At 43.8% G+C, this 16433-nt stretch overlaps 1 protein-coding gene across 7 annotated transcripts in view; it reads right to left on the bottom strand.

The window, feature by feature from the left end:
* LOC140196877 (exocyst complex component 6B-like) overlaps nucleotides 1-16433 on the bottom strand; it is an 877039-nt gene that overhangs the window by 304052 nt on the left and 556554 nt on the right. For all 7 annotated transcript variants that reach the window (XM_072256771.1, XM_072256773.1, XM_072256776.1 and 4 more), the window contains exon 15: nucleotides 11139-11248. In XM_072256771.1, the coding sequence (XP_072112872.1) occupies nucleotides 11139-11248 (110 nt within the window). The remainder of the gene's footprint in view (nucleotides 1-11138; nucleotides 11249-16433) is intronic.

Here is a 16433-nt window from a genome sequence, read left to right as displayed (position 1 = left end):
GTGCTTTATGTCTTCACTCATATTCTGTTGCTGTTTGCACAATTTGTTTTTTTTTGCATGGGGGAATTTGGTGTTTTTTTCATTAAACGGGTTCCATGGTTCTTCGTTTCTTGGCTATCTGTGTATACTGCATACATACTTTGAATTCTTTGAATCAGCAACACAGGTTCAATTCCAGTTTAACCACACCCTTCCTAAAACAGGGTGATTCATATAAAAACCCAAAGGACAAAACTGGTTCCCAATCACTGCCATTATACACTCAGTGGCCACTTTGTTAGGTACACCTGTACACCTGCTCGTTAATGAAAATACCTAATCTGCCAATCATGTGGTAGCAACTCAATGCATAAAAGCATCCAGACATGGCTAAGAGATTCAGTTTTTTTTTCAGACCAAACATCAGAATGAGGAAGAAATGTGATCTAAATGGCTTTGGACCATGGAATGGTTGTTGGTGCCAGACAGGGTGATTTGAGTATCTCAGAAACTGCTGATCTCCTGGGATTTTCACACAAAACAGTCTACAGTTTACAGAGAATGACATAACAAACAAAATAAAAATCCAATAAGCGGCAGTTCTGTGGGCGAAAATGCCATGTTATTGAGAGGGGTCCGAGGAGAATGGCCAGACTGGTTGAAGCTGACAGGAAGGCGACAGTAACTCAATAACCACGCGTTACAACAGTGGTGTGCAGAAGAGCATCTCTGAACACACAACACGTCAAACTTTGAAGTGGATGGGCTACAGCAGCAGAAGACCATGAACATACACTCACAGGCCACTTCATTAGATATCTCCTGTACTTAATGGAATGGCCATTGGGTGGATATGGCACCAATAGGCCAAGTTCCTTCCCAATCTCTTCTAGTCTGTAAAATTCCAGTAAGATAAATTCCTCCCAAACAACTTCATTATGCCACACTCTAATGGACTAATGTGCACACAAGAGACTGCAGATGCTGGAATCTGCAACAAAATGCAATCTGCTGAGGAACTCAGAAGGTCGAGCTGCATCTGTGGAAGAAAAGGAACAGCCGACATTTCGGGCTGAAACCTTGCATCAGGTTCTGAAACATCGACAATTCCCTCCCCTCCATCGATGCTGCTCGACTCACTGAATACCTCCAGTGGGTTCCGTGCTGTTCTAATGAATTCAGTCTCTTCCCCATTCAATCCATTGCCAATTATCCTCATTGACTAAAGGATTTTTCCAATCACTCTCACCATGTATAATTCCAATGGACCAAGCCAACCTCCTCTAATTATTCTTCCCCTTCAGCCCATCATCCTTACTGGGGCACAGGCCACCCACAGCAGAACCTTCCTCTCCCAAGGATGAGGGCTTTGGAGCTTCTGTTGGTGTTTCTGTAGCTCTGAGTTTTTACTGGATGGGGTTGCTAGCCCCATGCCCAACACTCCTCCTATCGATGCTGGGCTAGCGACATCCATGCAGGATCTAAGGAAAAGAGCAAACAGTTGGCATTTCGGGCCGAGACCCTTCATCAGGACAGAAGGAAAGAGGAGAAGTGGACTTCTCCTGCCGACGGGTCTCGGCCCGAAACATCAACTGTTTACTCATTACCATAGATGCTGCCTGGCCTGCTGAGTTCCTCCAGCATTTTGTGCGTGTTTCTTGGATTTCCAGCATCTGCAGATTCTCTCGTATTTGGGACTGTCCATGGTGGAGCTCCCTCTAATTATGTAGTGATTTTAAAAATTAGCAGAACAATCAATCACCATAAAACATTCACTCCCAGAGATCATAGTGCATTTCACAGTCTAGCCCCTTCTACGTAGAATGTGTTTTCTGTTAAAGCCTTTTGCCTCTGTTGAGGTTGAATGGTTCTGTGAGTGATTAAGCATGCTACAGAAACTGAGGCTTACAATTACTGACTTTTATTTTCAGTTTATTGAAATCTTAATCTAACAGGAAACATTTCTGGTCAAAGAAGCCATTCTTGTTTATCAGCAATTGACTGGAACAGGACCTGTAGCATTCCAGCACTGAATGTGCGACATTCGAAGAGTTACTACAACGTGCATAAACAGGAGCTTGTTTGCAGAGGACTGGCTGGGGTACGATATCCAGCTTATTATCTGCATGGAACCACGGCACCTCTGAAAGGGCAATTTTTATTTCACTTTGGGATACAGCAGGGTAATAGGCCCCTCTGCCCCAACCAGCCTGCACCGCTCAATTACACCCATCTGACCAATTAACCTACTGACTGGTACTCTTTGGAATGTGGGAGGAAACTGGAGCACCCAGAGGAAGCCCATGTGGTCACAGGGAGAACGTACAAAGTCCTTACAGACATTTTTCACTTTTTTGTAACCTCTGCTTGAGGTGTACTGGAATTCTCTGCGAGGATATATATAACGTAGAACAGCAGATTGCAGCACAGGCCCTTTGGCCTACGCTGTCAGCAAGCCTGTAGAACAAAGACTCCTAACTATTATGCCAGGGTACATATAACATCTCCTGGCACCCAGCCACACTGTATACAATAAATTTGTCTCACACATGTCATAGAATATATGACATTCCAGCACAGGAATCAGAATCAGAAACACGAGGAAACCTGCAGATGCTGGAATTTCAAGCAACATACATAAAAATTGCTGGTGAACACGGCAGGCCAGGCAGCATCTATAGGAAGAGGTACCTGTCTTCTCCTATCATTTCGGATCTCCCCCTCCCCCTTTCAAATCTCTTACTATCTCTTCTTTCAGTTAGTCCTGACGAAGGGTCTCGGCCCGAAACGTCGACTGTACCTCTTCCTATAGATGCTGCCTGGCCTGCTGCATTCACCAGCAATTTTTATGTGTGTTGCTTGATCAAAATCAGAATCAGGTTTATTAACACCGGTATGTGACGTGAAATTGGTGAACAGCAGCAGCAATTCAATGCAATACATAATCCAGAAGAAAAAGAAACAAAATAAAATAATAATAATAATAATAAATAAGTAAATCAATTACAATATATGCATATTGAATAATTAAAACAGAAATAATATATAATAAAAAAAGTGATATAGTGTCCATTTAGGAATCGGATGGCAGAGGGGAAGAAGCTGTTCCTGAATCACTGAGTGTGTGCCTTCAGGCTTCTGTACCTCCTACCTGATGGTAACAGTGAGAAAAGGGCATGCCCTGGGTGCTGAAGGTCCTTAATAATGGACGCTGCCATTCTGAGACACCGCTCCTTGAAGATGTCCTGGGTACTTTGTAGGCTAGAACCCAAGATGGAACTGACTAAATTTAAAACCCTCTGCAGCTTCTTTCGATCCTGTGCAGTAGCCCCTCCATACCAGACAGTGATGCAGCCTGTCAGAACGCTCTCCATGGTACATCTATAGACGTTTTGAGTGTATTTGTTGAAATACCAAATCTCCTAACTCCTAATGAAGTATAGCCGCTGTTTTTCCTTCTTTATAGCAACACCGATATGTTGGGACCAGGTTAGATCCTCAGAGATCTTGACACCCAGGAACTTGAAACTGCTCACTCTCTCCACTTCTGATCCCTCTATGAGGATTGGTATGTGTTCCTTCATCTTACCCTTCCTGAAGTCCACAATCAGCTCTAAGTGTTGAGCTCTAAGCTCGAAGGACAGGCCCTTAAGTCCACAATACTGGACCGTTGGGTGGCACGGTAGCATAGTGGTTAGCACAACGCTTTACAGTACCAGCAACCCAGGTTCAATTCCTGCCACTGCCTGTAAGGAGTTTATGCTTTCTTTCTGGGGCATCATGGATTTCCTCTGGGCTCTCCAGTTTCCTCCCACATTCTAAAGACGTACGAATTGGTGGGTTATTTAGTCACTGTAAATTGTCCTCTGATTAGGCTGAGGTTAATCATGATGAAGTGGCGGAGATGCCCTGATGGGCCAAATGGTCTAATTCTGCTCATATCTCTTATGGTCTTAAATCAGTAGGTGGCAGGTTGTTGGGCCAGAAGGGCCTGTTGTGTCCTGTGCCTCTAAATAAAATAAATAAATAAATATTAACGGTAACACCAACCAGCCACTGGATACATTCGCACTGTGGACTGGCCCCAGGTTGTGAAGATCGCAGAGATAGAAGAACAATGGCACAGTCAGATCAGAATAGCGGTCCTAGAGTAGAACTGGTTGAGTATTCCCATTGGAGAGAGGAGAACTAGAATAGTGTCACGTTAACTGCTACCTTACTGTGGTGCCCAAAGGACTGGGTACTTGCTGGCCACAGGACTGGACATTACCAAGCTGCCATTAAATTCAAAACCATCAGCAGAAACCTGTGAAACAACACAAAATGCTGGAGGAACTCAGCAGGTCAGGGAGCATATATGGAGAGGAATAAACAGTCGACATTTCAGGGGAAGACCCATTACAAGGACTAAGGGTCTCAGCAAGAAACATGACTGTTTATTCCTCTCCATGGATGCTACCTGACCGGCTGAGTTCCTCCAGCATTTTGTACACATTGCTCCAGATTTCCAGCATCTGCAGATACTTTGTAATTAGAGTTGTGAACATAGCCCAGTCCATCACACACAGCAGTCTCCCTTCCATGAGCTCTGAATACTCTTCCCATTGCCTTGTCAAAGCAGCTGACATATTCGAGGAACCCCTCACACCCCGGATATTCCCTCTTCTCCCCCACCACCACCATCAGGCAGAAGATGCAAACGGCCTGAAAGCACCTACCACGAGGCTCAACAACAGGTTCTATCACATTTATTTACAGCGCCAGCGACCGAGTGGGTTTCCTTCAGGTGCTCCGGGATCCCCCACAATTCAAAGACGTATGCGTTTTACGCTAATTATGGGCAGTAAGTTAATTAGTCACATGGGTGACACGGACTCTTCAGGTCTCTCACCGTGATGTATCTCTAAATAAATAATTAATTGAAGCTCTTATGGTTTATTTATGTCATCACCATGGACTCTGCTGCGGAGTCTATGTGCCCGTGCGGGCGGGCTGCGGACAGGTTCGCTAATTGCGCTCATGAATATGCATGTTCCAGCCAATTACTGCTTCATTATGCTGGTATTTGTCAAGACTTGATCAAACGCACAGCAACGTTTATGCTGCCTGCTTGCCCTCATCCGTGTTCGGGAAAGAGGACTACCGTTTCGACTGACGCTGGAAAGGAGCGGTATTCATTCCAGTCACAGTCATGGCATTTAACTTTCAGTTTGAGAGTTTAGTTATCAGCCCCATTGGACTAAGGTTTATTCTTTTTCTTTTCCTTTAAATTGGACTCCGTAATTTACATTACGATGTGTTTCTGGTTTCTGGTTTGTTGCTGTTTTGGGGGATTTTGATTAGGAGCAGCCTGCAGATAACAAACTCTGAGCTGAACTGAACATGCCTGGACTCTGCCGACTTTGTGTCGTATACTCTGTGTTTTTCGCTCTTTTTTTGTCGCTGTTGGCGCGGTTTGTTACATTTTTGCATGCGGTGGGTTTCCATGGTTTTCTTCGTTTCGTGGCTGTCTGTGGGGAAGGTGAATCTCAGGGTTGTATACTGCATACAATCCTTGGTAATAAATGTATGTTGAATCTTTAAATTCTGCAACAGTTCTCATTAAAGTCAGTGAACTGTCAACCCGCTTCAGTAGCTCCCTTTCCGCATGGGCCATATTCGAACGTTTTGACAATTTGACTACCTGCTCTGTTCTCTCCTCTGTCAATGTAAAACACTTTCATCAATCATCAGGCATGGATCTATGGGTATGGCACAGAGAACAAAAGCTTTACCCTGTATCTTGGAACATGTGATATTAATAAACCAATACTAATACTCAGAGTCACACACACAAAATGCTGGAGGAACTCAGTAGGTCAGGCAGCATCTACGAAGAGGAATAAACAGTTGATGCTTCAGGCCGAGGCTCTTTATCAGGACTGGAAAAGGAAGGGGTGGAAGCCGAGATATGTAGGGACAGGGAATGGGATGGAGTACAAGCTGGTAGGTGAGGGGGAGGATTGCAGTACAGTGCATTCTACTGACATACTTGGCTGTTACCACACACATCTCTACAACACCTTTCGTGCACCAGGGCGAGATCATAGCTTAGTGTTTAGTGCAACACTTGGCGGTGTTCAGCATGACACTTTGCAGTGCCAGTGATCAGGGTTCAACTCCTGCCACTGTCTGCAATGAATTTGTACGTTCTCCCCATGACCATGTGGATTTCTTCCGAGCGTGCCAGTTCCCTCCCACCGACAGGATAGGGTCAATAACTTGTGGACATGCTATGTTGGCACTGCCAGTGTGGTGACCCCAGCACATCCACGGACTGAGTTGGTCATTGACACAAAACGATGTATGTCACTGTATGTTTGGATGTACATGTGACAAATACAACTAATCTTTAATGTCCCAAGTGCTTCTGAAATGCAGGATAACTATGCGCCAATTTGCCCTCAGCAGGCCGCCACAAACAGCATGGTGATAACAAGCAGATTATTCGATTTATTCTGGTGTTGACTGAGGGTTAGAGATTGCCTAACGCTACAAAGGAGAACTCTCTGACTTCTTCAGAACATTGCCGCGGGATCTTTTGCCTCCGCACAAAAGGGCAGACCAGGCCTCGGTCAAAAGTCTCCTCTGTAGGACGCGATGGAATGATACGAATGTGGCCATTATTACAACTTGGATCTTCGGATGAATGGGGGATAACTGGGGTGAAGTGTGAAAAAAAAGACAAGTGTTGAAGGAAAGACAGAAGAGAGTGCAAAAAGACTGCATCAAACCCGACACCTTGCTTCCTAAAGACTCCAGCTTATGACCTAGCATACCTTGGGTGATTGACGTGCTGACCCTATCACTCCAGGGTTCAGTAGGAATGACAGCTAAATATCCCTGCTGGCTCTCTGTGCAGACCCTCTAATGAAAACTAATTCAGACCTGTCACATTACTGAAGGGAAGAAGTGGCGGCAACATTATTGGCCAGGGATAGTGGGCTATTGTTTTGCAGGAGGCCCTTTATAACAGACAACAACTCCAGCAGGGAGGATGGCAACAAAGTGCACTCAAAGCGTTTCATTTAAATTTCCCCCCTTGACATGTCCACTTTGTTATTTTTTTTTGTTCAGGATTGACAAGTTGTTAAAAGCACCTTAGACAACAGATTTGAAGAATTTTCTCAAATCGCACACACACATGCACACAGCCATTGTGTGGAAGACCAACATTAACTGCCTTCACTTCAAATTCATGGCTTTCCTCACAACACAGTCCTTTCTTTTATCATGAAATGCATTACTTATTTATTTAGTGATACAGCGTACAGCGTGGAGTACCCCCTTCCAGCCCTTCGAGCCCCGCTGCCCCAGCAACTCCCTGACAACTCCCATTTAACCCTCAGCTAATCATGGGACGGTTTACAATGACCAGGTAAGCTTCCTGGTATGTCTTTGGGCTGCAGGAGGAAACTGGAGGACCCAGAGGATAACCCAAGCCTTCCATGGGGAGGATGTACAGAGTACGCTTGAATTGAACTCTGAACTCCAGAATGCACTGAGTTGTAATAGCGTTGTGCTAATCGCTACACTACCGTATGTCACTCTTCGAGTGTTAGGATTTGATTTAAAATCCATAGCATTATTCTGAAAGCCTACAGGATAATTTCCCCAATATCCACAGAACACAGAACATGGAACAGTACAGCACAGCAAGGGTCTTTCGGCCTTCGATGGTGTGCCAACTTATATAAACCTACTTCACGATCATTCTAACCCTTCCCTCCTACAAAGCCCATAACCCTCCATTTTTCTTACAACCAGGACTCTATCAAAGTGCCTCTCCAATGTTTCTAATGCGCTGACTGTAAAATCACCCCCGACAGTGCATTCCAGGCACTTGTGAAAACCTTCCTTTGACATCTCCACTAAACATTTTTCCACTCACTGTAAATGCACAATCACTGCTATTGGCCTTTGCCACAATGAGAAAAAGTTGCTGGCTGTCCACTCTATCTATGCCTCTCATAATCTTATACACCTCTATCAAATGGCCTGTCATCCTCTGTCACGTTGATGCTTGTCAATTTTAGCAGTGCTCAAAGTGATTATCGTTCTCCTTGATTTACAACAGTAACAATATTTCCAAGTTACTTCGTGGATCTAAACCTCCCATACATGGCTCCGAGAATATTGCACCACAGGTAGACAGGGTGTGAAAGCATTTGGCATTCTGCCCTTCAGCAGGCAGGGCATTGAGTACAGGAGTTGGGACATAATATTGCAGGTGTACAAGATGCTTGGAATACTGTACACGGTTTTGGTCACCCTGTCAGGGGAAATACATCATTAAACTGGAAAGAGTTCAAAGCAGATTTACGAGAACATAGTCCGGACTAGACAGCCTGGGATGTAGGGAGAGTAACACAATAAGACCATAAGACATAGGAGCAGAATTTGATTATAGCTGATTTATTATCCACCTCAACCCCATTCTCCTATCTTCTCCATGTAACCTTAGACATCCTTACTATTCAACCTCCGCTTAAATGTACCCAATGACTTGGCCTCCATAGCCATCTCTGGCAATGAGTTCCACAGATTCACTACCCTCTGGCTGAAGAAATTCCTCCTCATCTTTCTTTCTTTTTCAATCTTTTTGATTGAGTTTCAAATTGATAAGCATAACAATGATAATGATACAAAGAGATTGGGATTACATTAATAATGGTTAACGTATACAGACACAGACTCCGAGTAACATATTTAATTTAAACCTCCCAATCTCTTAATAACTGAAGAAATTCCTCCTCATCTCTGTTCTAAATGGATGTCTTTCCATTCTGAGGCTGTGTCTTCAGGTCCTAGACTCCCCCACTACTGTATAGGAAATATCCTCTCCATGCCCACTCTGTCTAGGCCTTTCAATAATCAATAGGTTTCAATGAGATTGTCCCATATTCATCTAAACTCCAGCGAGTATGCGCCCAGAGCTATCAATAATGGACTTTGTTTTCTTTGTTCTGATTGTGCTTTCTTGTAATAATTCAAAACCTATGATTAATTTTAATAATTTCTTGTAAATGCTACTTATCTGACGCTCTGTGCCTGTGATGCCACTGTAAGTAAGTTTTTCATTGCATCTCTGATGCATGGATTTGTGCAGATTACTATAAACACAAATTTGATATACTTCTGTTTTGAAATGATCTGTATGATCTCCAGAATGAGGGGTCACAGTTTGAGGATACAGGGGAAGCCTTTTAGGACCGAGATGAGGAAAAAACTTCTTCACACAGAGAGTGGTGAATCTGTGGAATTCTCTGCCAGGAAACAGTTGAGGCCAGTTCATTGGCTATATTTAAGAGGGAGTTAGATATGGCCCTTGTGGCTAAAGGGATCGGGGGTATGGAGGGAAGGCTGGTACAGGGTTCTGAGTTGGATGATCAGCCATGATCATACTGAATGGCAGTGCAGGCTTGAAGGGCCGAATGGCCTACTCCTGCACCTATTTTCTATGTTTCTATGTATGGATGGCTTACAAAACTAAGTTTTACTGAACGCATCGACACAATTACGAAAAAGGCATACCAGTAGATATATTTCATTAGGTATTTGAAGAGATTTGGTATGTCACCAAAGATTTGAGCAAATTGCAACAGATGCACCATGGAGATCATTCTGATTGCATCAGTGTCTGGTATGGCGGGGGGGGGGGGGGAATGCACAGGATCAGAAAAAGCTGCAGAAGGTTGTAAACTCAGCCAGCTGCGTCATAGACACTAGCCTCCCCACCATCGAGATCTTCAAAATGCAATGCTCCAAAAATTCAGCATCCATCATTAAGGGTCCTTGCCACCCAGGACATGCCCCTTCCTGATTGCTACCATCAGGGAGGAGGTACAGGAGCCTGAAGACACACACTCAAAGTCCCAGGAAGAGCTTCTTCCCCTCTGCCATCAGATTTCTGAACTGACATTGAACCCTCGAATACCAGCTCACTATTTCGCTTTCTTTTTGTACTTCTTATTCTTTTTATAATTCTGATTGTAACTACAATAATTTTTTATGTCTTGCACTGTACTGCTGCCACAAAACAACAAATTTCATGACGTATGTCAGTGATAATAAACCTGGTTCTGATTCTAAGTTCACCCATCGCCCAGTTCATGCCATCTTTTCATTGTTAATATCAAGGAGATGGTACAGGAGCCTTTAGACACACACTCAGTGTTTAAGGAACAGCACCTTCCCTTCTGCCATCAGATTTCTCAATGGACAATGAACCCTATTTTTGTTTTCTTTTTTTGCTCTCTTTTTGTACATACCTGTATTTCTTATTGTAATTTATAGTTGTTTTTTATCATTATGTATTGCAATTTACTGCTGCCACATCACCTTATAGCTAATCAATAAGCCTCAGGACCTTGGCGTCAATACCTACTTGTGCAATCAGATCCCAGATTTCCTTACATGCAGTCAGTTTGGATTGGCAACAACATCTCCATCAGCACAGGTACACCACAAGGCTGTGTGCTTAGCCCCTGCTCTTCTCGCTTTACACTATGACTGCGTGGCTAAGCACAGCTCCAATGCCATATTCAAGTTTGCTGACGACACCACTGCTGTGGGCTGAATCAATGGCGATGATGAATTAACATACAGGAGGGAGACTGAAAATTCGGATGTGACAGCAGCCACACTCCAGTACACCACTTCGACAGGTGGGCTAAACCAGGTGTGGGTAGCTGGGTAGCCTCGTACCCTGGTGAGATAGGGACACACCTGTCCTAGAATGTGAATTCAGCTCCCAGTGGACGGGGCAGATGAGATCGGCAGTAAGATTCAACAGCCAGAAAGGTGGTTCTGCAACACCACGTGGAGAGCAAAAGACACAACACGGTCATCTTCTGCAACTAAAGAAGACCTCACTTGTGACTGCTACTCCTACTACTGGACCTGTACATCCAAGGTCAAGAGAGTGGAATTGCCCCAGTGCAATGGCTTTTCCACTTTAAAAAAAACTCTCCTGCACAGGTCTCTTCATGTTTAACAGAAGAACTGCCCAAATCTAACTCATCGTCAGATATGATGGATAACCAGCCAAATAATTAATGCAATATGCTGCCTTGAATGTCATCTGTCCTTCACGTTTGGTCTCTTTCACACAGTCCTACCTCAAATGAAGATCTTCTGAAAACTTGAGACAGGCGTAGATAAATTCTTTGATTTGCGAATAGACCTTGGGCACAAATTCCGAGAATGGGAATTTCTTGGGGAAGGGTTGCTGCAAATGAAAAACACAGAACTGAAAAGAAGGGCAAAATAAAGTTTGAAGAACATCGCATTTACAAACCTAGAGCTATATGGTGACCATCCAGAGACTTCGAATATTGACCTGAGTTTGAATCCCACGCAACCATAGAGAGAGATATATAGTGATCATCCTGACACCTCGAATATTGATCTGAGTTCGAATTTCATATGGCTGTTGGAGAATGACAAAAAATGCTGTTTATAAAAGTAAAAATAAAAAGACAGAAGTGTCAGAAACACACTCGAGTTTCTGCAGATGCTGGAAATCCCACACAAAATGCTGGAGGAACTCTGCAGGTAAGGCAGCATCTATGGAGGAAAATAAACAGTCGACATTTTAGACTCAGACCCTTTCCAGTGAAATAGTGTAATACTACTACAGCACTAAAACTTTAACGAACTTCTATAGATGTATAGTGGAGAGTATCTTGAAACACCAATACCCTTCATCGGAAAATCCTACAAAAAGAAGTGGACATAGCCCAGTCCATCCTGGGTAAAATCAAATCAAAATCAAGTTTAATTATCGTTCAACCCCTACATTGATACAGCCGAACGAGACAGAGTTCCTTTGGGGCCAAGGTGTAAAACATTCAAAATAGCGAGTAACATAATTCAAGTACCAAGCAAAGAAACATCGTCACTTGAAAAAAAACACATATTTAGTCCAAGACCCTGAGCGACAATGTCTAGCGTTCGATGCTACAGTCTCCCAGCAGTGTACCGTTGCACACAATCCAGCCTGCCAGTCCACCTCTCTTCCCACCATCACGCACATCCACTTGGTACGTTGTCGCAAGAAAGCAGCATCCATCATCAAGGACCCCCACCACCAAGGACATGGTCTCTTCTTGCTGCTGCCATCAGGGAGAAGGTACAAGAACCTCAGGATTCACACCACCAGATTCAGGAACAGTTAATTACCCCTCAACCATCAGGCTCTGGAACCAAAGGGATCATTTCACTCAACTTCACTCACCCATCACTGAACTGTTCCCACAACCTATGGGCTCACTTTCAAGGACTCTTCATCTCATGGTAATAACTGTTCCTGAACCTGGTGGTGTGGTTTCTAAGGCTCCTGTGCCTTCTTCCTGATGGCAGCAGCGAGAATAGAGCATGGCCTGGGTGGTGGGGGTCCTTGACAATGGATGCTGCTTTCCTGTGACAGCGCTCTCAAGGTTGCATATGGAAACATAAGTTTACTTTGATAATAAATTTACATTGATTTTTGACTTTGAAAGTACTGAGCATTTGTCAGTTTTGTCTGCTTATGTATAGTTTTCATGAATTTTGTTTTATTTTTTTCCCTGTAAATGCTGACAAGAATATGAATCTCAGGGTGACATATACATACTTAAATGTTGATATTTTTTGTAGCTTATAGTAATGTTTATGCCTTGCCTTGCACGGCTGCCACATCAAAATTTCACAATATACGTCACTGATAATAAATCGGATTCTGATTTCGAATCTGTATGAGATTGAGTTGTACTCACAACAAGATTTTTTGAATCTATATGAGGGGTTTTGGGGGGGGTAATAAATGGGGATGTCAGAGGTAGGCTTTTTACACACAGAGTGATGGTACATGGAATGCCCTGCCAGGAGTGGTGGCAGAGACGGATACATTAAGGACATTTAAAATACTCTTAGATAGGCACGTGGATGACATAAAAATGGAGGGCTATCATATGCAGGATGGCGGTGGAGTAGAGATACGGCTCTCTTTCCCTGCGGGTTGCCATTGGGCAAGGTTAGTACCTGCTTAGCCCCACGATCAGATGCCATGGGAAGAGGTGGTGGATGGTCATATGAGCAGCTGGTGCATATCACAAGTCCTGGTTATGCAACCACTGACACTCCTCTCTGAAAAGTATTGATAATGGCTGGGATCACCCATCTTGTAAAGACACTGCCCAGAAGAAGGCAATGGCAAACCACTTCTTCATAAAAATTTGCCAAGAATCATTACAGTCGTGGGACCACATCATACAAAACAGCACATAATGAACAAACTATAAGTAGGAGAGAGGTGTTAGATTGGTTAAAGCGCTGGCACAACACTGTGAACTGAAGGGCCTGTACTGTGCTGTGATGTTCTATGTCCTATATTCTATAACCCAAAGTGATGACTGTCCATTTCCCTCCACTGATGCTATCTGACCTCTTGACTATATCTAGCAGTTGTGTGTTGCTCCATTCCAGCATCTGCAGTCTCCTGTGTCTCTAAGATTCCCTATTGCTTCTAGAATCTTGGGACTCAAAAAATGGCTACACTATGTTTATAATAGAGGTTACACCACAGACTGCTACCTTAGTTTGTGTTGTGCCATTTAACTAGAGTGCAATGCAGTGAGGAATCCAGTTTTCCTGATCGTATCACTCACACCACGAAGACCAGACGGCAGAAAGCAAAAAATAGTGGTGGTATCAAATCAGGTAGTTGAAGTAACATCACAGGTAGGTAGTGTCTACCTTGAAAGGTAGTCTTTGAAAGTGGTGTCACAGGTAGAGAGGATCTACATCGAAAAATAGTCCTTAAAAGTGGTGTCACAGGTAGACAGAATCATAAAGAAAGCTTTTGCACATTGCCCTTCATTAATCAAAGTACTGAGTACAGGAGTTGGGAAGTTACATTGAAGTCGTATAAGATGTTGGTGAGGCCTAATTTGGAGTATTGTGTGCAGTTCTGGTCACCTACCAGGAAAGACACCAATAAGATTGAAAGAGTGCAGAGAAAATTTACAAGGATGTTGCCAGGACTTGAGGTCCTGAGTTGTAGGGAAAGGCTGAACAGGTTAGGACTTTATACCCCAGAGACAAGGAGAATAAAAGGAGATATAAAGAGGTATACAAAATGATTAAGGGTGTAGACAGCATAAATGCAAGCAGGCTTTTTCCACTGCGGTTGTGTGAGACTCAAAACAGAGGTCATGGGTTAAGGGTGAAAGGTGAAATGTTTATCAGGGTGAACTTCTTCACTCAGAGAGTGGTGAGATACATTGAGTCATAGAGCACTACAGGACAGAAACAGGCCCTTCGGCCCATCCAGTTCTGCCAAACCATTAATCTGCCTAGTGCATTCGACCTGCACCCAGCCAATTTCCCATTCATATACCTATCCAAATTTCTCATAAATGTTGAAATTGACCCCACATCCACCGCTTGCACTGGCAGCTTGCACCTCACTCTCATTATCCTCTGAAAGTGTTGATGACTCTTGTGGGCTTTCACCAGCTGTCCTTGGACTGTGCTGGTCATTGACACAAGCGATGCATTACATTGTATGTTTCAGTGCTTTGGTGACCTCATCATCGGACTCAGATTTGTCATCCATCAAAGACCACGTGGATGCCAACACAGAGCATCTTTGCCAAGGTGAGAGAAGTCACATAAATGTCAATAAGACAAAGGAGATGGTTATCGGTTCTAGGGGAACTTGCACCACTCACACCTCTGCCCTTTACAGCAGTAGCACATCAGTTTCAAACTCCTGGGAGTACACATCTCGTACATCCTCCCATGGTTCCAGAACACATTGTACACAATCAGGAAAGCTCACCAAACACCTCTACTGTCAGACGAGGCTCGAGAGAGCTGGACTATGCACGTCCTTCTACAGATTCACAGTAGAGAGCATCCTAACAAGCTGCATCACCATGTGGTACGGAAACTGTGCTGCGGCGGACAGGAAGGCTCTAAAATGGGTAGTTAAAACCGCTCAACACATCACCGGCACCAGCCTACCCACCATTAAGGGCATATATACAGAATGGTGCTGGAAAAGGGCCAGTAACATCATAAAGGATCGCACCCACCCTGCTCACGGACTGTTCGTCCCACTCCCATCAGGGAAGAGGCCACATAGCATCCATGCCTGGACCACGAGACTCAAAAATAGTTACTTTCTCCAAGCAGTAAGGCCGATCAAACACCTCCATCCATTAACCCACTCCTCCACACCCCCAACCACCACAACTTTATCATTCCCTGTCAGTCACCTTATGTACTGACACTCCTGTACCTACTTATGGACATACAATTAAACTATATATCAGCTATCTTCTGCATTTATATTTATTGTGGCTTTTAATATTATATTCATTATGTTATTGTTTCTTGTGTTGCATTGGATACAGAGTAACAGTGATTTTGTTCTCCTTTACACTTGTGTGCTGGAAATGACATTAAACAATCTGAATCTTGATGAAGGTTGCTTACACAGAACCGGGAACAGTACAGCACTGTAACAGGCTCTTTAGATCACAACATGATGCCAAACTAATGAAACGAATAATTAACTGCCTCACTAAACTATTTTTCTGCCAACACAATGTCGACATCTTTCCACTCTCTACACATCCTTGTGACTATTTAAGAGCCTCTTTAATGTGTCTGTCGTATTTGTTTCCACCATCACCTCTGACAGCCCACTCCAGACGCCTACCACTCTATGTAAGAAACTTGCCCCTCACACCTCCTTTTAACTTAACTCCGCTCATCCAATATTAGACATTTTAACACTGGGAAAAAAATACTGTCTGTCTACCCTCTCTGTAGAACATAGAACATTACAGCACAGTACAGGCCCTTTGGCCCACAATGCTGTGCCGACATTTTAACTACTCTAAAATCAATCTAACCCCTCCCTCCCACATGGCCCTCCATTCCTCTTGTATACATGTGCCTGTCTAGGGGTTTCGTAAATGTCTCTAATGTATCTGCATGCGCCACCACCTCTGGCAGGGTGCTCCGTACATCCACCACACTCCGGGTGAAAAAAAACTAACTCTTACATGCCCCCATTCCTTCCTCTAACCACCAAAAGCTATAGTCCCTCATATTAGCTATTTTTGCTCTGGGACAGTCTCTCACTGTCCACTCAATCTATGACTCTCATAATTTTACGAACCTCTGTAAGAACTCTCCCTAGCCTCTAAAGCTCCAGAGAAAACAGCCCAAGTTTGTCCAACACATGCAAAGAACACATGCTCTCTAATCCAGGCAGCATCCTGGTGAACCTCTTCTGCACCCTCTCCACATCCTTCTGGTCATGGGAACCAGAATAAGACAAAGGACCATGACTGGGGTATTTGGCCCATCGAGTCTGTTCCACTGTTCCATCAGAGCTGATTTATTATCCCTCTTAAACC

Source organism: Mobula birostris, chromosome 4, assembly GCF_030028105.1.
Source record: "Mobula birostris isolate sMobBir1 chromosome 4, sMobBir1.hap1, whole genome shotgun sequence".
In the NCBI taxonomy this organism is placed as follows: domain Eukaryota; kingdom Metazoa; phylum Chordata; class Chondrichthyes; order Myliobatiformes; family Myliobatidae; genus Mobula; species Mobula birostris.
Note: the sequence above shows the minus strand (reverse complement) of the source record. Positions and strands in the feature narration are given on the sequence as shown.